Source organism: Doryrhamphus excisus, chromosome 20 (genome assembly GCF_030265055.1).
Source record: "Doryrhamphus excisus isolate RoL2022-K1 chromosome 20, RoL_Dexc_1.0, whole genome shotgun sequence".
NCBI classification, from domain to species: domain Eukaryota; kingdom Metazoa; phylum Chordata; class Actinopteri; order Syngnathiformes; family Syngnathidae; genus Doryrhamphus; species Doryrhamphus excisus.
This window is the reverse complement of record NC_080485.1, coordinates 14,264,627-14,291,925: the sequence shown is the minus strand read 5'-3', so window position 1 is coordinate 14,291,925 and position 27,299 is coordinate 14,264,627. Positions and strand designations below refer to the sequence as shown.

At 41.8% G+C, this 27,299-nt stretch overlaps 1 protein-coding gene across 1 annotated transcript in view; it reads right to left on the bottom strand.

Moving 5' to 3' along the window:
- The window catches only part of pibf1 (progesterone immunomodulatory binding factor 1), a 30,721-nt gene extending 3,521 nt beyond the window's left edge, over positions 1-27,200 (bottom strand). The window contains exons 1-15 of the mRNA XM_058058502.1: positions 26,640-27,200; positions 26,317-26,417; positions 26,050-26,248; positions 24,668-24,787; positions 24,270-24,403; positions 23,064-23,172; positions 22,867-22,986; positions 22,718-22,779; positions 22,525-22,650; positions 22,344-22,442; positions 12,836-13,001; positions 9,794-9,944; positions 9,587-9,677; positions 7,255-7,357; positions 2,198-2,328 (exon numbers count right to left, since the gene is read on the bottom strand). Of these exons, the coding sequence (XP_057914485.1) occupies positions 2,198-2,328; positions 7,255-7,357; positions 9,587-9,677; positions 9,794-9,944; positions 12,836-13,001; positions 22,344-22,442; positions 22,525-22,650; positions 22,718-22,779; positions 22,867-22,986; positions 23,064-23,172; positions 24,270-24,403; positions 24,668-24,787; positions 26,050-26,248; positions 26,317-26,417; positions 26,640-26,900 (1,973 nt within the window). The 5' untranslated portion in view covers positions 26,901-27,200. The remainder of the gene's footprint in view (positions 1-2,197; positions 2,329-7,254; positions 7,358-9,586; positions 9,678-9,793; positions 9,945-12,835; positions 13,002-22,343; positions 22,443-22,524; positions 22,651-22,717; positions 22,780-22,866; positions 22,987-23,063; positions 23,173-24,269; positions 24,404-24,667; positions 24,788-26,049; positions 26,249-26,316; positions 26,418-26,639) is intronic.
- Positions 27,201-27,299: the final 99 nt, after the last annotated feature.

Genomic DNA, 27,299 nt, shown 5'->3' with positions numbered 1-27,299 from the left:
AGATCCACGGTGATTAATTGGTGACTAAGAGTGACATAAAATAAGCTACTATGTTGAGTTTATCGGTGTTGTTTCAGGGTGCAGTCAAGTCAGGATCTGCACAGAAAAAAATAGTTGCAAGGAACTATGCGTCACCATCATTTGGAGGTAGTGACTTCAGTGTGATTCAACACAGGACATGAATGGACTATGACCCAGCGTGATTATTATTTGGTCACATTAGCTGACGACAAAAATCAAACTTAATTCATAATTAATTCAGAATAAAAGAAAACTTTACGGAATTTGCTTTGGAGACGCAACGTAAAAGTAGAGCATTAAAAAGAAATGACGCCACGGTTAACGGAGCGTTGTGACATTCCACCAGCGGACTGGCGGTCATCTACTTTTCCTTATGCAAGCAACTGTCCCTTCTTCCTGTAGCCAGGGGGCTTGTGGGTAGTGGAGTGTATACTGTATTGTATGGCCAATAATGGCTAGCACGTAGCGCAAGTGTCACACTTCATTCATTTTCTACCGCTTATCCTCACAAGGGTCGCACAGGGTGCTGGAGCCTATTCCAGCCCTCTTTGGGCGAGAGGCAGGGTACACAATCACAGTCCAAATATTACAAGAAGAACATGTAGTATGAAGATTCATTCATTTTCTACCGCTTAGCCTCAAGAGGGTTGCGGGGGGTGCTGGAGCCTATCCCAGCTGTCTTCGGGCGAGAGGCGGGCTACACAATCACAGTCCAAATATTACAAGAAGAACATGTAGTATGAAGATTCATTCATTTTCTACCGCTTAGCCTCAAGAGGGTTGCGGGAGGTGCTGGAGCCTATCCCAGCTGTCTTCGGGCGAGAGGCGGGGTACACAATCACAGTCCCAATATTACAAGAAGAACATGTAGTATGAAGATTCATTCATTTTCTACCGCTTAGCCTCAAGAGGGTCGCGGGGGGTGTTGGAGCCTATTCCAGCTGTCTCTGGGCGAGAGGCGGGGTACACAATCACAGTCCAAATATTACAAGAAGAACATGTAGTATGAAGATTCATTCATTTTCTACCGCTTAGCCTCAAGAGGGTTGCGGGAGGTGCTGGAGCCTATCCCAGCTGTCTTCGGGCGAGAGGCGGGGTACACAATCACAGTCCAAATATTACAAGAAGAACATGTAGTATGAAGATTCATTCATTTTCTACCGCTTAGCCTCAAGAGGGTTGCGGGGGGTGCTGGAGCCTATCCCAGCTGTATTCGGGCGAGAGGCGGGGTACACAATCACAGTCCAAATATTACAAGAAGAACATGTAGTATGAAGATTCATTCATTTTCTACCGCTTAGCCTCAAGAGGGTTGCGGGGTACACCCTGGACTGGTGGCCGGCCAATCACAGGGCACATATAGACAAACAACCATTCACACTCACATTCACACCTATGGACAATTTGGAGTCGCCACTTAACCTAAGTTGAAATATTAAAGAAGTTGCCATAAAGTTGTAAGATAATGATAAACCAACTACTCAGCGAGCATTAAAGTGCTGCATTCTGACCACTCAGGATACTGCAAATTCAGCTACCGCCATCTTGTGGAGTTGATAAAAAAGTACATCAGGAGGTTGCCTACAGCCACGACTGCTCATGCCAACGATTTCTCAACAGGCGCTAATTAGAGACGCAGACGGTTATACACCCACCGATTACAGAAGACTGAACATAATTGCACAGAAGCGTTAATTGGAACATGCATTGTCCCAGGCATTGAACAGGCGTTGTTGTACATAGTTACACCCCTAAATCCCACACAGACAAAAAATTACAACCGTGTCAAGGTGACCGAGGAAGGACAAAAAGAGATAAATGACTTAAGGGTGGGGAAAAAGATGGCCGACTGCCAATGAAAGTAATTTACACAAAGTGGAACACAAAGAATGAAAGGGACTGTTTGCAAACGGCTCAAAATGGCGTTTTCCCCCAACAAAATAACTATAAACAATATAAAGTCTTGATTTTTCACAATTGCAAAGAATAAGAATAAGACATCTACACTTTCACACCGCCAGCACGGTTCCTGTGTGGGTGTGTCCCCAATCTACCCGCCGCTTGCCGAAAGTTAGCGCCCTGGAGGCAGCCGCGTAACCGTTGCAAACAGTCCATTTAACCTAATTGCTTCAAATTATTGAGGCGTTAATTCGTAGTGGGAAGTGGTTGTGTGTACCTGACATCGTCCTCCAGCGAAGTGACGCGTTGCTTCAGGGTGTCGATCTGCCCGTCCTTGTGTCTCACCGTCTCAATCAGGTAGCTGTAGGGTTGCTGCGCCTGCTCCAGAAGTTGGTTGGCTGCCATCAGCTGGATGGAGGTAAACATACGCAGAAACAATGGTCAACAATGGTCAACAATGGTCGACAATGGTCGACGATGGTCAACGATGGTCAACGATGGTCAACGATGGTCAACAATGGTCAACAATGGTCAACAATGGTGAAAAATGGCTACTAGGTTAGCACTTTTGTGTATGACTTTTTTAAATGGCTGAACTAGCTAGGGCATGGGTGTCCAAAGTGTGGCCTGGGGGTCATTTGCTGCCATTTTAATAAACCTTAGCACCTTCTGAAAATATAACAGCAAAACTGGAAAAACAGTGGTCATTTTACAAGAATCAAGTCAAAATGTTAACCAAATAATGTAATCTGGCTCTGGTGTCTTATATCTGATTTTAGGAATTAAATAGTTTACTTCTGCTTTGCACAAGGCATGCTGAAGGCTTGTTGATAGCAGAAGGAAAATATTCCATTCCTAACAGTGACTACTCATATTAGTGTGATATAGTATAACAATACATCTGATGTTATCAACAAGCCCAAAATACATGCAAGTGGCCCAGTCCTTGGGGGCAAACTGAGTATTTTCGTAGAATTTTTTAATCAACACTTCAGTTGATATCTGGACCGTCTGCAACCAAGCGTTGTAGCGTTGTCACCTCTGTAAGAAAATGCAATTGTTAGTTTCCTTCTGCTTTGAACAAGACACGCTTGTTGATAGCAGAGGGAAAATATTCCATTCCTAACAATGTGATATATAACAATATATCTGGTGTAAAGAAGCCTTCATTCAACATGTATTGGTCAAAGCAGAGGGAATATATCCCAACTCCTAGTATGATGAAGAAAAATTATGTAATTTTACTAACAAAGTTGAAATATGAAAGAAAAAACTAATATTATTAATATAAATATTATGAGAAACAAAAATTCCAAAATAAAGTTGTAATTTTCTAAAACATAGTTTAGGAAAAAAGGTCAATATATCATGTGAATTAAGTCAGAATATTATGGGATTAAAGTAATCATATTACATGAATAAAATCTATGATGATTATTCAAGAACAAAAGTAAAATATTTTGAAAATTAAAACAAAAATTTAGCATTAAAATATATATGAAAATGTATTTTTTAAGTAATATTATGAGAAACAAACAAAACAAAATAAGTTGTAATTTTTGAAAATTATATCGTAGAAAAAGTTTCAATATTGTTGAGGTAAAGTCAAAATAGTCATAATAGTCACAATATTAAAAGAGTAAAGCTAAAATACTGTATTTGGAAAATGAAAACTACAAAAATACTAATAATTCCTTGCAGGAAAAAGTATGCAACAACCCTGATCTAGGGTGTATCCTGCATCTGCATCTAGTCGGGTGGGATCAGCTCCATTTGGGCCACAGTAGCACTCCTCTGACTCCTCACACGTCTGTTAGATACGTGCTCTTTAACACTACAATAGTACAATAGTATGATAGTACTTCTCGGGGCATTCAAACTGTTCAGCTGTCTTAAAGATGTTTTGCCAGTTCACAACTAGGCAGCTCCGGTCTGTGGGGATGGTGCAAGATCCACATGACTTCTCCTGTAAGGTAGAGACACGGCCTCAGACCAAAATGGTTTAATTTTCTTGGGGGGGAGGGGGTGTGTGTGTGCAAAACGACAGTTGTTAGTGGAGCGAGGCCTGTGCCTCTTGACAGTCATTTGGGTGGACTTACTCTTACTTACTTATAAGCAAAACGACTCAATATTTGATGTAGGGGAGGGGTCGTATGTCCCAACCTTGACGTAGTGTACATGGCGTCTTCTACATTTCTGTCCTCAAAAGACTGCTGCTCGACCCGAAGAGCTTCAGCCCGTCTGTGTTGAGACATGTGCCTGATCATTGGCTTTTTGGATCACGCACCGTTCCCTCAGACTAGAGCTGTCCTATCTAGTTGTGAGCATGAAGCGCTGAAGTCTTCTCGGATGAGAGCCAAAAACGTCTTCTTAAGACAACATGAACAGTCTCGTTGCGATGGATTCAATGACCCGGATGAATGAATGAGAAGATGCTCGGGTAGGTGATATCTCATTGAAGTTGTCTTTTGTCGCCTTGTGGCAGAAAAGAGCAGATTAGGATGCTTCGCTGCGTGAAGTGGAGATGCAGAGACTTTTGAGTCAGTGCCCCGGCTTGTTAAGTTCAATTGCTATCTGGTCTAAAATCTTAGAAGGGAGGGGGGGGACGATAAAGTTTGCTCGCTGTTATATATTAAACCACTTTTACAACCCCAGGAGAAGGCGAGCAGAAGCGGGTGGGAGGGTGAGCCAAAGTGGGTTGGAGGTTGAGGACAATAGTAAAGTTAGTCAGGGCGCCTGTGTGGGTGGTGAAGTGGTTAACATGTTTGGCTTTTTCCTGTGAAGAAACGACAATATTTCAACCTTTCTTTTCATACCCAGTGAATCATAAGGTATTCCTGACGAATGGTGTAAGCTTGACAGGTGAATGGCTGGTTTATTTAGCCACAAGTGGGCCCCGCCTCGCTTACTCTCGACCAAAATCTACACTCTTGCGTGCTTTTTTTTTTAAAAAGCAGAAATAAATGAAACAACAAAAAGATTCTCTGGGGGGGGGGGCACGCGGGGTTGTCGTTTTAGCGATTTCAAATTGTAAACATGTGACTTTGCTTGCTCACACCGCAATTAAAAGTCAGCGCGGGGCACATGTACAGACACACACACACACACAACACAAGCCGAGCGAGAGGATAAGACCGGCATGCTCACGCTTTTTGGCCGTGCTTTTCCTCTGAGTCAACAATTGTGACAGACAGGTACTACGGCTCCGACTTCTCACACTTTTGTCACCTAAGCTGCGTTGTGTTTTTGCTCCGTAAATGCCAGGGGTCTCAAACATGCGGCCCGCGGGCCAAATGTGGCGCGCAGGACACAAGTTTGAGGCCCCCCGCCTTGATATGAAAGTTTAATGTTAGTGCGGCCCGCGCAAGTTTGATATGGATGCTGTATGGCAGGGGTATCAAACTCAATTTACCTCAATTTAGCTAGGTTCTGGGTGAAGCCGGGCCACATCAGGTTTTCAAAAAAAAACAAAAAAACGCATTTATTAAAAACTGGAAAAAAAATCAATAAAAATACTATCTTCAATGATTTTGCTTCTGCTATACCCTACACTTTTTCAGTACTTTGGTTCTGGTTTTGCACACCAAAATATCTGATAAAACATTCCACTGTTCTCAAATATCTTAATTTTTATTTTTCTATACACAAAATAAGATTAAAAAAATAAATAAACAAATTAAGAATAAAGACAATAAATCAATCAATCAGTAATAAATAAGTAAAATAATAATAAAACAGCAAATAATTATTTTTTTCAGATTTAAATGTACAGTATTAACATTTATTTAACCGTTAACATGAACATTAATGAAACTTAATAATTTCACCCAATTAGCAAGTTAGCATCGTACTCAGTTCCATCTGGTAGCAGCGTCGTAACTTTAACAACATGTTTGATGACATGCTTTATCTTGACGTGTATTTTGCGTTTTATTCCAAATCATTTCCTGCATTTATTTGTACCCGGCGTCATAAGCCTTTAGCTTCATTGCTAATCCAAAGCAAAACAAGGCGGGGTAACAGGGTAGGGTAACAGTATGGGCGGGGCAAAATCATGTCAATTGTGTCCGGTGTGCACACAGCTTTAAGATGTCATTTCAACATTAAACTTTGGTATCAAGGTGGGGGCCTCAAACTAGCGGCTCGCGGACCGCATTTGGCCCACGGGCCGCAAGTTTGAGAACCCTGCTGTATGGTATCATGTACCCAGAAAAAATGATTACGTTTGATTAATGTTCATGTTAAAGGTTAAATAACTGTTAATAGTTATCCTCCCTATCCGTGTGGAAGTGGTAAGTTTTTAGGTTATTTAAGTTTAAAAGAAATAACTTGAAGGCTACCGTTTAGGTCGCTATAGCTCTCTAGTTTGCGAGTTAGCATGTGTCTCAAGACCATGCAGTTGCGCAATATGTTGTAAATAAAAAGAGTATAAATGTGACTATAGTCGTGTTTTGTCATGTCTACAGGGCTCTAATAATGCTTTGTTCATTTTAATCTGAAAAAAATAATTTGTCTACCCACCAACTATATGTGTAGTTAGTTTTTATTATTTGTCGTTTTATTATTATTATTATTATTATTATATTTATTTATTTATTACTGATTGATTGATTTTCTTTATTCTTGATTTGTTTATTTATTTTTCATTTTTTGTAGAAAAATAAAAAGTAAGATATTTGAGAACAGTGGAATGTTTTATTAGAGCTTTTCTTGTAGAAAATTGGAACCAAAGCGAAGTTTTTTTTATTTTTTTGTTTTTAATAAATGTGTTTTTTTTTTTTTTTGGGAAAACCTGATGCGGCCCAGTCTCACCCAGACCCGAGCTCCAGTGGCCCCCAAGTAAATTGAGTTTTTCATAGACCCCTGGTCTATGCAATCGCCCGACACAAACTTGACATTTTCGTGACACGAGACGGACGCAGATTACAGGGCGCAAGATTAACTCCGAGTTTGGCGATTGGACGTGCTCTTACCGTTGAGCTCGCGACAATGGCGCCGCCCGGATGGCATGAGAGGTAAACGAGTGGCGTCATGAGAGAGAGAAGCCGGCTTTGAGATAATAACTGTTATGCCATCAAAACACTTGTAGTAAATCCTTCTGTCTCTCGTAAAAACAGTGGAACATCTGAGCTGCTTGGGTGGGTGGGTGGGTGGGTGGATGAATGTGGAGGGGGGGTTAGTGGTTGTGCAAGATTAGCAATGATGGGATAGCAAGTGCACGGTCGTTTGCAGGTGCCGACACGCAGGGATGAAAGTTCCAAACAACCACGCGTCCCCGTAATGCTCGTGTCCTGGTGCCGTCGCGCACCGCGGCGCCTCCATTTGTGTGTTTACCTCGTCAGAGATCTGGCCCGTTTGGGACTGGTGTCTCTCCAAATCTCTTCTCAGCGATGTGTTCTGCCTCTCCAGCTGCAGCACCCTGCGGGCCAGGTGAACACTACACACACACACACACACACACACACATATAAAGAAAATTCCAAAACACTGCAAGTTACCACTAGTGTTACTTCAATATTTCCCTGGTGGGTTACGTAACCATGAGAGATGAGATCAATATGAGGTTCTGAGCTGCTTGTGTTGACTCCCAGACTATAAAAACACAATACAGAACACACGCATGCAATGCAATACAAGCCGCAACAGAGTGAGTATAGTACCCCATTGCAGGTGAGGGGGGAGGCGGGGCCTGTGCGCACATGATAGCAGTATATCACAAGAGGTCTTTTAGACAATTTGACAATGATAGGAGTAAAAGGCTGGAGGAATTTGTGTCGGTATGAAGGCTGTCATCCACCCGGGCGGGTTTAATGCTATTGCAAACACTAGTAGTGTTGAGGAAGAACTTTTGTCAGCTAACACAAAGGAGCCACTCACAAGGCTTTTTAATAAAGTGAGAAATGACTGCTAAATAAATATGCAACGTTTGTGTGTACATTCCTCACACTTCGGCGAGTCTTCTCACGGGAGAGTATACTATAGAAATGTACAGCTTGTATAGGAGTATAGATTTAGCATCAACACTGCCGTTATTGTCTAAATAGCTGGCGCAAGACGAGTGAGTACACCTCACAGTGAACATGTTCAAATACCGGGGGTGTAAAGGTGCACAGGGTTCGGTACGGTACACAATTTCCCACGTGGAGCACATTTGTTAGAAAGGGACAGGAAGTGATTTTTGCATTATGTAGTTACACGGAAATCAAATACAAGAGGCCGCCAAGGGCCTTATTTCACGTACCTGCATTGTTAATAAAAATAAAAGTATTTTTGTCAAGCCCTTTATTTTGAAATCGTAGTTTTCTACAAGCATATATACATATATGCTATTCATTCATTCATTTTCTACCGCTTTTTCTCACAAGGGTCGCGGGGGGTTGCTGGAGCCTATCCCAGCTGTCTTTGGGCGAGAGGCGGGGTACACCCTGGACTGGTGGCCAGCCAATCACAGGGCACATATAGACAAACAACCATTCACACTCACATTTTAATTAACCTAGCATGTTTTTGGAATGTGGGAGGAAACCGGAGTACCTGGAGAAAACCCACGCATGCACGGGGAGAACATGCAAACTCCACACAGAGATGGCCGAGGGTGGAATTGAACCCTGGTCTCCAAGCTGTGAGGTCTGCGCGCTAACCACTCGACCGCCGTGCCGACCACATATATGCTATACGATATATAAATATAACAATATATAAATATCGTTCAGCTGCACGGCGGTCGAGTGGTTAGCGCGCAGACCTCACAGCTTGGAGACCCGAGTTCAATTCCACCCTCGGCCATCTCTGTGTGGAGTTTGCATGCGCGTGGGTTTTCTCCGGGTACTCCAGTTTCCTCCCACATTCCAAAAACATGCTAGGTTAATTGGCGAATGAGTGTGAATGGTTGTTTGCCCTGTGATTGGCTGGCCACCAGTCCAGGGTGTACCCTGCCTCTTGCCCGAAGACAGCTGGGATAGGCTCCAGCAATCCCTGTGACCCTTGTGAGGATAAGCGGTAGAAAATGAATGAATGAATGAATAAATATTGTCTCTTTCTTGTGAACCCAATGTCATGTATCATGACACCCCTACTAGTAGTAGTAAATCTGTACTATAAGATGTACTATAATGACTATTATGACTATTATGAAACATAGTAGTTATTTTCAAGCCATGCTTAGATTTGCTTTGCAGTAACTGCAATGGTATATCGATCTATTGTATGTATTATTTTTGCATACTGTTGGCCGTAACAAAAAAGGAACATGTTCCGACACTGTAATGTATGCAGCCTCGAGACTAACATGTTTTATGTATGAACTTGATCTTGAAAAGCGTTCTTTTGAACTTTCCTCCCCCTTCCCAGCAACGGGATGCTGGAATACAATGAATACAAAAATGCAATACAGTGGAACCTGTGAAGTCAAAAGCCCCTAAGGTTGTACAATTCAGAATTCCCCTAAAATTCTGGGGCGGAAATATGCCTCTGAAGTTGCACAAAACGTCTGAGTTGAAGACCTTTTGCAAATCTCACGACACTTCTGTAGCGTGTGACACTTATTCCAAGAGAAGACCCAACCTCAACAAGGAGGACAAAGTTCCACTGTAGTAGCAATGTGTAAGTTATTGTTTTCTCCGTGCTGACATTTTCTGCAGTGCATGGAGTGCATCACAGTCTGTACCTCTGCTGAAGTCTCCTTTTAGCTGTGGTCGGAACGTTGGCTCCGTAGCCGTATGAGAATAGAACCCTCTCTGCTTCCTCCTCGTTCTCAACTGGACAGACAAAATCAAATTCAACGTGCGTGTCACGCAGCAAATGCGTCCAATTGATTCAGTGATTGCGTGGTGTGACAACGATTTGTACGACAATACGAGAGAGGAGGCCTCACTTTCAGCGGCCTGCACGGTGACCTGGTCCAGCTCCTGCTCCAGCTTTTCGTACGACTCCAGCCGAGACGCCTGCTCAGCATTGTGAGCGCGCAGCTCCGCCACTCGCTTCTCTGATGACGTCTGTAGCCGGTAAAACTCCTGAGTGAGGAGCTGTGATAATGGAGGAGGAGGAGGATAAACAACATAAACATATCCATGAATATCATCAACAATGAATGATATTACAGTAACTTATGTCAATACAACTTGTTGATGAGCATCAAACATGAGAAAAAAAAATCTCTCACTTTTTTTGCTCCACTTTTAAGCAAAGGCGCTCAACCTGCAGTGCTTGCAATTACCGGCAGGCTTTGCTACACGTCCTCCAATTCGCCTGCAGCTGTTTCAACTATCCATCAGTTAGCCTCATGTTTGATCATGTTATTTTTCATTCAGCTAAAAAGCTAACCCAGCATGATGTTGCTGTAGAGATGTGATTGACACGTTAGCACTGTCGCTCATTCGTGTCACTATATAGTCGAGATCCAATATTGATATTGGGCCGAAAAAAAAACAAAATACGTATTATTTCGGCCTGCATTTCAAATCTGCGGTATTACACTACCGCTGAAAAGTTTGAGATCACTTGCAAATTTCTTTGTTTTTCAAAAAAAATTTTTTTTATGTATTTCACAAACATTTTTCACAGCTAGGAGACCAGGGTTCAATTCCACCCTCCACCATCTCTGTGTGGAGTTTGCATGTTCTCCCCGTGCATGCGTGGGTTTTCTCCGGTTTCCTCCCACATTCCAAAAACATGCTAGGTTAATTAGCGACTCCAAATTGTCCATAGGTATGAATGTGAGTGTGAATGGTTGTTTGTCTATATGTGCCCTGTGATTGGCTGGCCACCAGTCCAGGGTGTACCCCGCCTCTGAAGATAGCTGGGATAGGCTCCAACACAAGATAAGCGGTAAAAAATGAATGAATGAATGAATTATTAGAGCCCTCTAGACATGAAATAGCACCCCTATAGTTGCCTTTATACCCAAAATAGTAAATGTAAAAAAGATCTCTCGTTGTCTCTTGTCACACAATAAATGAAAATGGGGCTGCACGGTGATTGAGTGGTTAGCACACAGGCCCCACAGCTTGGAGACGCGAGTTCAATTCCACTCTCTGCTATCTCTGTGTGGAGTTTGCATGTTCTCCCCGTGCATGCGTGGGTTTTCTCCGGGTACTCCGGTTTCCTCCCACATTCCAAAAACATGCTAGGTTAATTAGCGACTCCAAATTGTCCATAGGTATGAATGTGAGTGTGAATGGTTGTTTGTCTATATGTGCCCTGTGATTGGCTGGCCACCAGTCCAGGGGGTGTACCCCGCCTCTCGCCCAAAGACAGCTGGGATAGGCTCCAGCACCCCCTGCGACCCTCGTGAGGGAAAGCGGCAGAAAATTAATGAATGAATAAATTATTAGAGCCCTCTAGACATGAAATAGCACCCCTATAGTTGCCTTTATACCCAAAATAGTAAATGTAAAAAAGATCTCTCGTTCTTGTCACACAATAAATGAAAATGGGGCTGCACGGTGATTGAGTGGTTAGCACACAGGCCCCACAGCTTGGAGACCCGAGTTCAATTCCACTCTCTGCTATCTCTGTGTGGAGTTTGCATGTTCTCCCCGTGCATGCGTGGGTTTTCTCCGGGTACTCCGGTTTCCTCCCACATTCCAAAAACATGCTAGGTTAATTGGCGACTCCAAATTGTCCATAGGTATGAATGTGAGTGTGAATGGTTGTTTGTCTATATGTGCCCTGTGATTGGCTGGCGACCAGTCCAGTTGGTGTACCCCGCCTCTCGCCCGAAGACAGCTGGGATAGGCTCCAGCACCCGCCGTGACCCTCGTGAGGAAAAGCGGCAGAAAATGAATGAATGAATGAATTATTAGAGCCCTCTAGACATGAAATAGCACCCCTATAGTTGCCTTTATACCCAAAATAGTAAATGTAAAAAAGATCTCTCGTTCTTGTCACACAATAAATGAAAATGGGGCTGCACGGTGATTGAGTGGTTAGCACACAGGCCCCACAGCTTGGAGACCCGAGTTCAATTCCACTCTCTGCTATCTCTGTGTGGAGTTTGCATGTTCTCCCCGTGCATGCGTGGGTTTTCTCCGGGTACTCCGGTTTCCTCCCACATTCCAAAAACATGCTAGGTTAATTGGCGACTCCAAATTGTCCATAGGTATGAATGCGAGTGTGAATGGTTGTTTGTCTATATGTGCCCTGTGATTGGCTGGCGACCAGTCCAGGGGGTGTACCCCGCCTCTCGCCCGAAGACAGCTGGGATAGGCTCCAGCACCCCCCGCGACCCTTGTGAGGAAAAGCGGCAGAAAATGAATGAATGAATGAATCTTAAGCGTACACGGCTCACATAAACTGCAATACAAAAAACTTTGTCATTCACCACCAGCAAAACATTTACACACACATTGACAGTTTTTGTCTGTACGTCTCCCGTCAAGCTCAGCTAACAAGCGGTAATCATGTGCCAGAAGTGAACAACTCTTACTACTACAACTTAATTAGTTTTCCTTGAGAACTGCGCTTTGACAGAAGACGGATGAGGCTTTAGGGGCCGTATGATGACTCCAAACAAAACACACACACAAAAAAAAAAAAAATTGTTGAGAAAGTGTTGAAAAGTCTCTCCCCGATGACGGACGCCCGCTGACAGGCTGGCTGAAAACACAGCCGTGCGTCGAAGAGAAAGAATAACTCGGAGACAAAAATAAAGCCGCTCATGCATGCAATGTTATTGTTATTAGTGTTGTGGTGCATTAACGCCATTGTACCCGGTGAGCCACGTTGTATGTGTTGTGTTAGCACGCTAACCAGGTGCGATTCCCAATTCCGAGGTGAAAGGTGAAAGTGGTGCCCGATCCGACCAAAACACTGCATTCTCCAACGCGGGGATTGCGTCATCGTCAGGCTTGATCGCCTTGTGACGTAACGTTAAGAGTTTTTTTGGACATTTTTTTCCATCGAGCGGTTGGAGTACCTCCAGTTTTTTCTGCTGTTTCTCACACTCCACCTGGCACTGGGCCAGGGCCTTGTCGGTTTCCTCCTTCAGCATCTGAGCGCGCTCGGCTTCAAAGGAGTGAAGCTTGGCCTGGTTGGACAACTCGGCGACGCGGCTGTCGGTGCCGAGCTGGAGCTGGCGATACCTGGGCGAATGGGAAGGGGACAGGCGTTGATGACTCACCGAAAAACAACGTTTCGATTTCCATACAGCTCCACTTGAAATGCTGACCTGATGGGTGCTCTACACACGCCAACATTGACATGCATGATGTTGTTACAATAGGCCAGGTGTGTCCAAGTGCAGCGTGGGGCCTTTTGATGTACGTGGCTGTTCATTTATTGCCTCACCGCACATTCTTTTTATATACTGTATGCATACATTTGCAAACACTGAGTGTTTACAACAGTTCAAGACATATAGAGCGCATATTTATACATGTGCAAAGGTTATAAATCACAGACAGGTAACAAGAGGAAGGGCGGGTTGTGTTATGTTTTGTTATGTTTTTGATTTGTCACAGAATGGGCTGTATACTGACAAAAGACTATTCTGAGGGGGGGGGGGGACTTAGTAGTCATGTAGTTGTGCGAGATTGGAGAGTTAATTATTTTTTTTTTTTTTAATTGCACTTGTATGTGTATTATAATTTTTAAAAAGGCTACATTAAAATAATAAAAATAGAACTCAACAAAACAAAAATACTAATTTAAAAATTTGGAAATAATATCACAATCTACACATTCTAAAAATAGAATTCAACACTAAAAAAAGCAATAACAAAAATGGAAATATCGGCAGAGTAATTCAAGTCAAACCATTAAGAGAAAAAATAAATAAAGTCATGATATTCATTCATTTTCTACCACTTATCCTTACAAGGGTCATGGGGGTGCTGGAGCCTATCCCACTTGTCTTTGGGCGAGAGACGGGGTACCACCCTAGACTGGTTGCCAGCCAATCACAGGGCAGTCATGATATTATGAGAAGAAAATTGACAAGAATAAAGTTGAAATTAAATTAAAGTTGAAATTAAAATAAAGTTAAAATTGTAATTTCATGAGAATTGTCAAAACTTTAAGAGACAGAATATGCATTCCAATGAGAGAAAAAGTCAGAATTTAACAAGAGAAAAACAAAGTCATTTTATACAGTTAGAATTGAAGTATTTTAGAATGTTTTTTTTATTAAAATAAGTAGTTATACTACATAAGAGCAGTAAAGCAAAAAATATAAGAGAAACAAACCAAACAAAATAAAGTTATAATTTTTGGTAAATTATCTTGGGGAGAAAAAATTGTAATGTTGTGGTAATAAAGTCTAAATATTATGGAAATAAAGTCATAATATTGCAAGAAATATCCAAAAAGAAAGTTGAAATGAGAAAATTAAAAACAGCAAAAATTGTGAAAAAAAAGAGCAAAAGCCATTTAACAACAAAAACTTTGTTTATGCAGTTTCTGAATATTTTTGTAAATGTTATATCGAATAGTCCTGTATTTTAATTTTAAAGAAACAAAAGCTAAACATAAAAAAACACTTAGAAGTCATTCAAAACACAAACACTGTTAGTCTTTTGTCAGTTAGCAGACTACTCCCTGGTTCAATGGCGGATGACAAAGAGTTGTTAAGAAGTATTTATCCGTCTACTAGCATAGACACAATAATTGAATGTCATGCGGTGAGATATTTGTCATGAAAACTGTCAGGGAGGTGTAGTCACCCGGTGTTCTTTTAAAACGAGCAACTTGCACAGTGTCACCCAACAGGACGGCCGACTATTTCTTCAGAGCGACGACCGCCCAAAGCGATGCTTGGCCTCGTTTGATGTTCTGTGATTGCGTTTGGCAGCCTGCACCAGGAATTGCTCACTTAATGAGAGATGCTGAAAACAAAGAGGCAAAACGCTGGGAGTCTCAAATATCACCGATGTGTACAAGTCAAAAAAGCGGTGCAAGCTTGCACACGAAAACCTCAAATCATTTACGTTCCCTTTAACACATTCACCGCCAAAGACGTATTTATGCGGTTTTATTTGTACGTTATTATGACGCAAGTAAAAGCCACAAAAAGGGTAACAAGGTGGCAGAAGCGAATGTGATTGTTTTGCAAGTGTAGTGTGCGGAAGGTTACGCATTGTACGGATGTTTTAACGCATGCACATAGTTCAAAATGTTTACATATTTCAGCTGTGACAAAAGCAAAAAAATTGTGTCCAAGTGAGCGTTGTACTTAAAATTTATCTTTTCCTAAAAGCTGTTTTTTGTTGGCAACTAAAATTGTCCTGAAACTTACCTACACTACCGCTCAAAAATTTGGGATCACTTGCAAATTTCTTTGTTTTGCAAAGAAAAACGCATTTTCATGCATTTCACAAACATTTTTTTCCATTTCACAAACAATTAAAATGAATCATTTTGAAACATTTTTGCATAGAGGCCTACTATCAACAACTGTCAGTCCTCTGCATCAATCTCCTGGTATGGCTGCTAATCCAAGTTCATCATTTTATAAGGCTAATAGATTATTAGAAAAGCCATCTAAAAAATCTAAAAACTAAAACTAAAATCTCTTACAATGCTGTTAACCACTCCCTTCAGAGAGCAGCACAAACTGGGTCTAACAAGGACACAAAAACGATGCACAACTGTGCAAGAAGACAGTTATCTGAGAGTGTGTAGTTTAAGACAAAGACGCCTCACAGGTCGTCACCTGGCAGCTTTGTTTACCAAAGAAAAACACATTTTCATGCATTTCACAAACAATTTTTTCCATTTCACAAACATTTGTATCCATTTCCCAAACAATTAAAATGAATCAGATGATTTTCAAAGAAGGATGTACATTTTTGCATAGAGGCCTACTATCAACAACTGTCAGTCCTCTGCATCAATCTCCTGGTATGGCTGCTAATCCAAGTTCATCATTTTATAAGGCTAATAGATGATTAGAAAAGCCATCTAAAAAGCTAAAAACTCAAACTAAAATCTCTTACCATGCTGTTAACTACTCCCTTCAGAGAGCAGCACAAACTGGGTCTAACAAGGACACAAAAACGCTGCACAACTGTGCAAGAAAACAAATATCGATAATCAAATACAACTTTTCTGATTGTTCCTGTTGGAAGTAAGGGAAATTGACTTAATCTGTTCCAAGGTCAAACTGTCACCAGAATACACATTGACGGCATTCTTAAAAAAAAGAACACTTGTCTGTGCCTTTCAGGCAGAATAAGTGGGATATTGTAGTGACGGCATATCATTCAAAGTATAAAATACTTATTTAAAATACTATAAAATACTACCGCTCAAAAGTTTGGGATCACTTACAAATGTCTTTGTTTACCAAAGAAAAACACATTTTCATGCATTTCACAAACAATTTTTTTCATTTCACAAACATTTTTATCCATTTCCCAAACAATTAAAAATGAATCAGATGATTTTCAAAGAAGGATGTACATTTTTGCATAGAGGCCTACTATCAACAACTGTCAGTCCTCTGCATCAATCTCCTGGTATGGCTGCTAATCCAAGTTCATCATTTGTCTGTCGACCCTTTGTATTGAATTGTGGACTCCTATAGAGCAGCTACACATGATAACCACTCAGAAATCTTTCTAGATCTTCCAGAATCTGCACCTATTCCAGCTGTATTTCCTCGGATTTCCCAAACAGTGTGTTTTAATTGATTGCATCCGCGGCCCACCTCCGGGGACACCCACTTGATTGAAATAATTATAAGGGCAATGTGCTAAATAACAATGTAACATTGTCATCCGTCATCAGAAGTACGCCACTGCAATGAGGCTAAATAAAAGTAAAGGTAAATCCACTCATACCTATCAGGATGCCTGACTAACACGTACTTTTGACAACATTTCAAGTATTTATTAAACGATGCAGTTAAAAATAGCAAAGCAGGTCTTTAGTGGCAGGTGTAAAAGCACAAGCTTTGCCAGGCCGCAGAGGTTGATTGATTTCTTTTTTAATCAGAAAGTCTTACTTAAACTTATTTAATCTAGACTATCACACAGGTTTTAATGCTATGTAAACCACTGTGTAATAAAACCAAAATAAAGTAAAACTACTCACATTTATTTTATCATGGTTAATTACTTGATAAGTAGGATTCCTTATTTATAAATTGAATATTTTCATAGTTGGAGTATAGAAAACCTGTTTGTGACCTTCTAAATATGGTTTCTAACATCACGAGTGCCATCTACATATAAAATAACATCCCTATAGTCACTTTTACACTTGTATTAGCCAATATAGTCAACACAATAAAAGTAAATAAGACATAAGTAGGGGGTATCATACATTTGTTGACACAAAAATGTCTAGGACTGAGCACTGGGACTGAGGTCTACCAATGGTCTACCACCCTAGAATTATCCCCAAAACAAACCAGATGAGCTAAATCCAAACCAAGCATAAACGGCTAAAGCTACTCACCACTTTGTAAACACTATTAAGAGTAATTGCTAGTTAATTCATCGTATAGAGCAACCAGGCCGCTTTCATAAGTGGCATGTTCTATGGTTATCATCGCACGTTAACTTGACAGGGTTGTTTTACGATGCAGTGAGGAAATAACAAAGCAGGTCTTTAGTGGCGGGTGTAAAAACAAAAGCTTTGCCAGGCCGCAGAAAGTCTTACTTAATCTTACTTACTTATCATTCTAGACCATCACACAGGTTTTAATGCTATGTAAACCACGGTGTAATAAAACCAAAATAAAGTAAAACTACTCACATTTATTTTATCATGGTTAATTGCTTGATAAGTAGGATTCCTTATTTATAAATTGAATATTTTCATAGTTGGGAGTATAGAAAACCTGTTTACAACCTTCTAAATATGGTTTCTAACATCACGAGTAGGGGGTATCACACATTTGTTGACACAAAAATGTCTAGGACTGAGCACTGGGGTCTACCAATGGTCTACCACCCTAGAATTATCCAAACCAAAACAAACCAGATGAGCTAAATCCAAACCAAGCATAAACGGCTAACGCTACTCACCCCTTTGAAAACACTATTAAGAGTAATTGCTAGTTAATTCATCGTATGGAGCAACCAGACCGCTTTCATAAGTGGCATGTTCTATGGTTATCATCGCACGTTAACTTGACAGGGTTGTTTTATGATGCAGTGAGGAAATAACAAAGCAGGTCTTTAGTGGCAGGTGTAAAAACAAAAGCTTTGCCAGGCCGCAGAAAGTCTTACTTAATCTTATTTACTTATCATTCTAGACTATCACACAGGTTTTAATGCTATGTAAACCACGGTGTAATAAAACCAAAATAAAGTAAAACTACTCACATTTATTTTATCATGGTTAATTGCTTGATAAGTAGGATTCCTTATTTATAAATTGAATATTTTCATAGTTGGGAGTATAGAAAACCTGTTTACAACCTTCTAAATATGGTTTCTAACATCACGAGTAGGGGGTATCACACATTTGTTGACACAAAAATGTCTAGGACTGAGCACTGGGGTCTACCAATGGTCTACCACCCTAGAATTATCCAAACCAAAACAAACCAGATGAGCTAAATCCAAACCAATAAACGTCTAAAGCTACTCACCCCTTTGAAAACACTATTAAGACTAATTGCTAGCAACCAGACCGCTTTCATAAGTGGCATGTTCTATGGTTATCATCGAACGTTAACTTGACAGGGTTGTTTTAAGATGCAGTGAGGAAATAAAGCAGGTCTTTAGTGGCAGGCCTAAAAGTGCAAGCAGGACATGAGAGACGTGCGCTTGCTTCCTCGGGCTGCAGAGGTTGCTTTGGACAATATTAATAACTCTTGATTACAGCTGACCTGATAGGATTTCATCATCCATCCAGCGCTCGGCTGAGCTGTGCAGGCACGACGTGACAGACAAGTGCACATGGCTGGACGTTTTATGTCCTCCTTTATTGATGGAGGAATGACTTAATGCGAGTGTCGTGTTATTCCTTCATCCCTTTCAAAGAACTGTTTCTTTTCTGGTATGTACTCTGACCTGACTGGGAGAATCCCTGATTTTCCGAAAGACGGGGTCAGAAGACAAAAAAAAAAAAAAAAAAGCAGGCAACTGTAATAAAGCGTCCGCCCACGCCACTGTCGTCTGACGCCATTTCAAGCTCGTCCGTCTCATTCTTGGCCCCCAAAATAGGGCCTATACGTGGGGTTAGGGGTTAAAGGCTTGCGGCTAGCATCTGTCGTTGCTGGCTTGCGATGCGCGGCGGGAATGTGATCGCTCAAAGAGAGAGTGCAAGGGAGAGTGAGGCAGCGTGTGTGTGTGTGTGTGTGTGTGTGTGTGTGTGTGTGTGTGTGTGTGTGTGTGTGTGTGTGTGTGTGTGTGTGGATGGAAAGTAAGACCAACAGCTGGTGGTTTGGATCTGGAGAAATGACAAGCATGCAGTAGTGCCCTGGAGATAGGGACACTTCTGCTTCTGCGTGTGTGTGTGTGTGTGTTTTACAGTCTCCTTTATGTGCTATATTTAAAATAAAAAATTGAAAAATTATATTTGATATTTACAGTATTCCTAGGGAATGTATGAGAGCACCTGAAGTGGACATTGGGCTTCTCCGAGGAGTCAGAAATGAATCAAGCATACATGAACATGAATCAAACACCAAAACAAATGTTTCTCCGGGTATTCCGGTTTCCTCTCACATTCCAAAAACATGCTAGGTTAATTAGCGACTCCAAATTGTCCATAGGTATGAATGGGACCCGAGTTCGATTCCACCCTCAGCCATCTCTGTGTGGAGTTTGCATGTTCTCCCCGTGCAAGCGTGGGTTTTCTCCGGGTTTACTCCGGTTTCCTCCCACGCTCCAAAAAAACATGCTAGGTTAATTAGCGACTCCAAATTGTCCATAGGTATGAATGTGAGTCCAGGGTGTACCCCGCCTCTCGCCCGAAGACAGCTGGGATAGGGTCCAGCACCCCCGCAACCCTTGTGAGGCTAAGCGGTAGAAAATGGATGAATGAATGAATCTTCATACTACATGTTCTTCTTGTAATATTTGGACTTTGTTCCCATAGTATTTCTTTAATATTTAACATTCCCAAAGCTACTGTAATTCTAGATTTAGTTGGTTTATCATTATATTACAACTTTATGGCAACTTCTTTAATATTTCAACTTAGGTTAATTAGCGACTCCAAATTGTCCATAGGTATGAATGTGAGTGTGAATGGTTGTTTGTCTATATGTGCCCTGTGATTGGCTGGCCACCAGTCCAGGGTGTACGCTAGTGGCCCCGCCTCTATATAAATACAAATAAATAAAATAAATTAAAATATGCTACATAAAAGTATGCCTACTAAAAGCATGAACTTTCATAGCACTGAAGGACAACTACTGTGACAACATATATATATATATACAATGATACATACCATTTTACATAAAACTACTGTATTTACGATGATTTTTTTTGCATTTTTTTCCCCATTGTAATTTTTTTTTCTCCCAAATCTAGATATTTATCATATAGTGTGTGTTTATACATAATATTGAGGTAAAGTGACTGGATTGAAATGGAGACAGACAAAATGGAACACTAATTTAAAGTTGATTAATTAACTAAATCACAAAAATCCCCTCTGCGACTTCAAACTAAATTATGAGGCTGATTAGTTGACATTTTACAGTCCAATTCATCTCGTTTCACCTGCACTATTATCTTTCTCCCGGGAGGAGAGCAGGTTTGACTTTACAGCACCCCCCCCCCCCCCCCCCCCCCCCCAACGTCATGACTTCCAGGCAAACCTCTGACTCCCAACAATTCATGTGATCGTCAGTGTGCAGACGGTAAATCAAAAAAGCCCGAGCGTGTTTGCTAATGATAGGCTGCTGATGAGCTGGCACCATGCAGCTAACATGCATGTGTAAAAGCCTCCCTCGTAGCGATGTGCCGTATACATATTTACAATGTTGTCGTGAGGCCTGCTTAACTAAATCACACAATAAGCCGACGCTTGACGTGGCTTGAATGTGAAATGCGATGCGGAAAGGCGGTGGAGGGGGAGAGTAAAAAAAAAAAAAAAAAAAAAAATGCACATACGAGCTTTGATGTGTTTTTTTTTTGACAGTTTAAGAGTCGTCCTCAAGGCAAATGCTGTAAAAGTCATCACCAGTTGTTGAAGCGACCTGCTTCCTGACTTTAACCTGCCAGTGAGAGATGATTTGCTGATGTTTGCTGAAATGCTACATGTTACACAACAAATGCTACACTTGCACTTCATGCAATGCACAGACGTCCAAACCTTTCCCAGCGATGGCCGCCTGGCCGTCCATATACTTGCTAACAAGTCACTGTATATGCTCTTAAATTTCACTATTACGAGCTATTTTTGTTTTCATCATTATATTTGTAAAACTAAATGTACCTTTAGTTGTATCAGGCGTTATAGTGAACAAATAAACTGAGGCTAAGCGGTAGAAAATGAATGACTCTTCATACTACATGTTCTTCTTATAATATTTTGACTTTGTTCCCTCAGTATTTCTTTAATATTTAACATTCCCAAAGCTACTGTAATTCTAGATTTAGTTGGTTTATCATTATATTACAACTTTATGGCAACTTCTTTAATATTTCAACTTAGTTTAATTGGCGACTCCAAATTGTCCATAGGTATGAATGTGAGTGTGAATGGTTGTTTGTCTATATGTGCCCTGTGATTGGCTGGCCACCAGTCCAGGGTGTACCCCGCCTCTCGCCCCAAGACAGCTGGGATAGGCTCCAGCACCCCCGCGACCCTTGTGAGGCTAAGCGGCAGAAAATTAATGCATCTTCATACTACATGTTCTTCTTATAATATTTTGACTTTGTTCCCATAATATTTCTTTAATATTTAACATTCCCAAAGCTACTGTAATTCTAGATTTAGTTTGTTTATCATTATATTACAACGTTATGGCAACTTCTTTATGGCAACTCTCGTCCAAAGACAGCTGGGATAGGCTCCAGCACCCCCCGTGATCCTCGTGAGGATAAGCGGTAGAAAATGAATGAATGAATATTTGAGGTGTGTAGTTGTCAGCCATGATAGTTGGTCCCGCTGCCCTTTTTCCCCCACTTTTGTTGTTGTTGTTGCTAGTTTTCTTGCTTAATTGTGTGTTTAAAATACAGCGAGGACTGCAAATGGCTCCTGTGCTGCGGTTTGGACATCCCAGGGATAGTGTAATCCATTTTCAAACGTATGCAGTTGATAACCTCCATCAGGTTTCATTAACACAGGGCCAGTAGGCGGGATAATCACATAGTATCACAGGAACAAAAACATTCTTTGTCTTACTAATTGCAACGTAGAAACATAAAGGTGATTATTATAGTATATTAAAATTATTACACCACACCTCCATGTCTATTAAACATGCAATTGACACCACGGTACTGGATCGGATGAGATGTTCAGGTGTATGGAGTAGACTAAGCAGTCATATGGAAGGAGGCGTTTAAGCTTACTGTTCCAGCAGTTGGTCGAATCGCGACTTAGTGTCTCTCTCGGCGGTGACCGCTCGCTCCTTCTCCAGCACCGCGTTGTCTCTGGCCTCGCGCAGGTTTCTGCTCGATGAAGAGAAACCCGGTTATTACTGACCCCCTTGGAGACCGTTAGGGTGCTCACGAGACAGAAAAAGGGAAGCACCTGTTCTCTCTTTCATACATCTCCTTGGACGTTCTCTGCAGGTGGTCGATTTCCTGACCGGTTTTCATTCTGATGTTCTCCAGCTCGTCTCTTAACTTCCTCTCGTACTCTGACTTATAGTGATCCCTGCAATGGAATAACAATGTATTTTTTTTTACCTTCTCATGTACATTTAGACACGTTGTTGTCCAACCTAGACGCTACGTATTTCTCATAGGCGTCCTCCCGGGCCTTCTTGGTGTCCTCCAGATGTACCTGTGCCGCAAAAAACACCAGCAGAGATGGAGAAGCTGTTAAGATGCGGCGCGGCTCGATTACATAAGCGTAGATGACAGTAAGCACCTGCATGCGCTCCAAGCGGTCCTCCTCGTGCGCACAGCGAACGCTCAGCTCCATGTTCTGCCTGTGCAGGTACTCCTTGTCCTTCTGCAGCAGCGTCACAGACTGTCGCAACGTCACCACCTGCAGGTCAGAAATGGTACGGCACGGACATGAAATCATGGTATTAAATGAGCTGTGGTGTGTTTTGGGTGAAGCACCTCTTTGCTGAGGGTCTCTCGCTCCCTGCCCAGGGCTGCGTGACCCAAGTCAAGGGTCTCGAATCTTCTCTTCGCCTCCTTTAGCTCTGCTTCCAGGCTGTCACGCTCTCTGATCGCCACAAACACCACATATGCAGATATGTACATTTTAATACAATAATTACTTAATTTGACCTCCTGATTCATCTAAATACTTCAACATTTTAAATATGGGAGTCGGCGCCAAATATTACATTTTTATGTGTAATTTTTTTTGGAGACTGTGCACAGAAAATCAGAATAAAGAAGTTAAAATTCTGGTTTTGACGGCTTTTAAAGTCTCACTTTTTCAGCTTGTTCATGCGGAGGTCTATTTCCGTCACTTAGAAAAAAAAATATCCCTACTGTAAGTCATAATTGGGACACAAAAAGTTCATTCATTCATTTTCTACCGCTTATCCTCATTATGGTCGCGGGGGTTTCTGGAGCCTATCCCAGCTGTCTTCGGGTGAGAGGCGGGGTACACCCTGGACTGGTGGCCAGCCAATCACAGGGCACATATAGACAAACAACCATTCACACTCACATTCATACCTATGGACAATTTGGAGTCGCTAATTAACCTAGCATGTTTTTGGGATGTGGGAGGAAACCGGAGTATAACATAGAAAGCATAGAAAAGTTGTCTACAATACGGTTTTTACCACTATTAGAGCCCTCTAGACAAAAACTAACACCCCTATAGTCAGCTTTACGCTCGCATTACATGAAAACTTACACATTAGCATTAGGAATGACTAATGCTAACATTACTGAGTACTACATGTCATTTATTGATCAATAGTCACAAAACAATGATCATTCATTCATTCATTTTCTGCCGCTTATCCTCACAAGGGTGGCGGAGGTGCTGGAGCCTATCCCAGCTGTCTTCGGGTGCGAGAGGCGGGGTACACACTGGACTGGTGGTCAGCCAATCACAGGGCACATATAGACAAACAACCATTCACACTCACATTCATACCTATGGACAATTTGGAGTCGCTAATTAACCTAGCATGTTTTTGGAATGTGGGAGGAAACCGGAGTACAATTATGACATAAAAAGTCAAAATTCTGAGATATGATATGAGATTAAAAAAAAGTCAAAATGACAAGATAACGTCATAGCTATGAGATTTTATCTCATTATTTCATAATTATGACTTTTTATCCTCTTTTGCTCACCGTTTGATGTTGGGGTAGTTTTCTCGACGGTAGTCCCCGTCTTGGATGAGCTGCTTGGTGTCGGCCAGTTCCAGCGTCAACCTCTGGCTCCGGAGTTCCAGCTCGGTACGGAGACGGCGCTCCTCCTCGTAGCTCTGTAGACACACACACACAAAGTACACAGTACACACAAATCTCATCAAAGTATACCCCATATGTTGTTACTGCAAATTCAGTTGATTTGAAACAGAACTCTATCTATCAAGACTAGCCAAGAACTAGTACAATTTGGTTTTTTTTTTAGTAACAATTTTCAACTTCTAAATTATTTATTAATTGATACATTTTTGAAAAACCTCAATAGACAGAGGGCAAGATAGCGAATATATGTATACTGTATGTGTAGGCTAATTCAGTACCTCCATCAGTGCCTTCATCTGGGCCCGCTGTGTGTCCACATCTTCGCTTAGAGTGTCTTTCTTCACACTGAGCTCAGCCAGCTGAGCCTTCAAGGGAGTCACCGCCTCGTAGAAACGCACCTGTGCATGGAACAAAAAGGTCCAAAATAAGGATCGACCGGCCGATATATCGGGCTGATACGTGTGTGGGTTCGCCGATGTATTCGCCGCAGTGGGATGTGCGTCCCACTGTGGAGGAGCAGTCATCGATCATCAATGCTAGATAAAACTTAAACAGAAATGTTGTATATTTATTCCTTTTAAAGTTGATAATGCAGTATAAAAGTGTTTAAGAAAGCTGAATCCTACTGTGTTCAGTGTTTACATTTAAATAAATATTTGTTTAAACTTGAGACCTGTAATATTTGTTATCATTGTCATTTTTTCATGTAAATTGAGGCAGCAAAAGCAAAATCGGCCATTGGCTAAGGGTGATGGAAAAAATCGGTATCGGTCCGAAAAAAAAACATTAGTCGATCCCTAGTCCAAAGTATGAAAAAGGATTATGAGAAATGGGGCAGCACGGTGGGCGAGTGGTTTGCGCTCAGACCTCACAGCTAGGAGACCAGGGTTCAATTCCACCCTCGGCCATCTCTGTGTGGAGTTTGCATGTTCTCCCCGTGCATGCGTGGGTTTTCTCCGGGTACTCCAGTTTCCTCCCACATTCCAAAAACATGCTAGGTTAATTAGCGACTCCAAATTGTCTATAGGTATGAATGTGAGTGTGAATGGTTGTTTGTCTATATGTGCCCTGTGATTGGCTGGCCACCAGTCCAGCGTGTACCCCGCCTCTCGCCCGAAGACAGCTGGGATAGGCTCCAGCACCCCCTGCGACCCTCGTGAGGCTAAGCGGTAGAAAATGAATGAATCTTCATACTACATGTTCTTCTTATAATATTTTGACTTTGTTCCCATAGTGTTTCTTTAATATTTAACATTCCCAAAGCTACTGTAATTCTAGATTTAGATGGTTTATCATTATATTACAACTTTATGGCAACTTCTTTATGGCAACTCTCGCCCGAAGACAGTTGGGATAGGCTCCAGCACTCCCGTGCGACCCTTGTGAGGATAAGCGGTAGAAAATGAATGAATGAATATTTGAGGTGTGTAGTTGTCAGCCCTTTTTCCCCCCACTTTTGTTGTTGTTGTTGTTGCTAGTTTTCTTGCTTAATTGTGTGTTTAAAATACAGCGAGGACTGCAAATGGCTCCTGGGCTGCGGTTTGGACACCCCAGGGATAGTGATAGTGTAATCCATTTTCAGATTTTTAGTGAGGAAAAAGCGGTAGAAAATGAATGAATGAATGAATGATTACGAGAAATGGCGAATAGCCGCACTCACCGCTACAAATTCCTGAATGGTCATGGTTTCCTCGGGAAGGTCACGAAGCTCCTGGTAGCGCTCGTGGGAGATGTCCACATCCCTGAGTGACCGCCGAAGCTCTCCGGCCTTCTCTCGCATCTGTCGATTAGCCTCTTCCAGCTGCTGTTGCCGGAGCAGAATGGTGTCCACTTCCTGTTTGCGCACGGCCTGCTGCTTCCTGGAAGACAGGGAGATCCATATTTGAGCTTCATGTGGCGATACGGCGATGCGGCACAGTGTTCTCACCGGTTTTCCTCCTGGGCAAGTTTCAAATGAGTGTCCAGTCTCAGCGTCAACACTTGTTTCTGATGGAGAGCATCATTCAGCTTCTCCTCCAGCTCCTCCACCTGACACACAACATAGCATTACTGTAATATTCACTTTTTAATAATATATTCATGCTTAGAATTGTGGTTGTTGGAAATAACTCAAGTATTTTCGATAATAAAGTCAGCTAAGATTAAAAAAAACTTGTAAATAATCGTTTTACCTGTTACTAATCCACGCTGATGACGTCATGAGTGTTTACTGTCATACAAAGTAATTACATAAATCCTTCGGGTCGGTACCTTCGACATGTAGTCCGCCTTCAGGTTGTCGATGGTGAGGTTCTTCTGGGAAAGTTCGATTTTTAGCAGCTGGACGTTCTGAAGCAGCTGCTTCCTCTCGATCAGCTGGCGGGTCAATTTCTGTGAGCTCATCCGCTGCTCGTCGGAAGAGGACACGTCCTCGGCGGTGGGCACGGTGGTCTCCAGGCTGATGTCCTCCGACTCCAAGTCCAAGGAGCTGGAGATGTTCATCGCTGTCGACTTCTGCTTTTTCGGGGGCATTTTCGATGTTTTCCTGCCAAGCTTTACAAGTCTGCACCAACTGTGTTAGCTAGCTAATGCTAACAAACAATGCGTTAACGGATAACTGTACATATATTACATAGCTCTGTTTTTGCTCAAAACAGCCTCCGAATGAGGGCTATTTTAACTTTATTTCACACACGTCCTCTGAAATATTACATAAATATCAAAAACAGAAGCGACGTAAAGACTATGAGCTGTCAGAAACAAGCTGTTCTTTTCAAGGGTCCCGCTCCAGTCGCCGCCCTCCAGCTAGTGCCGAAACGTCTACATGCATTGGTAATGTAGAATTTCTTACAGCGCCCCCTGTGTGTAGTATACATGCAGTACAACCACTAGTTGATATCCATGCATTACATATTATACGGTAGATGCAGG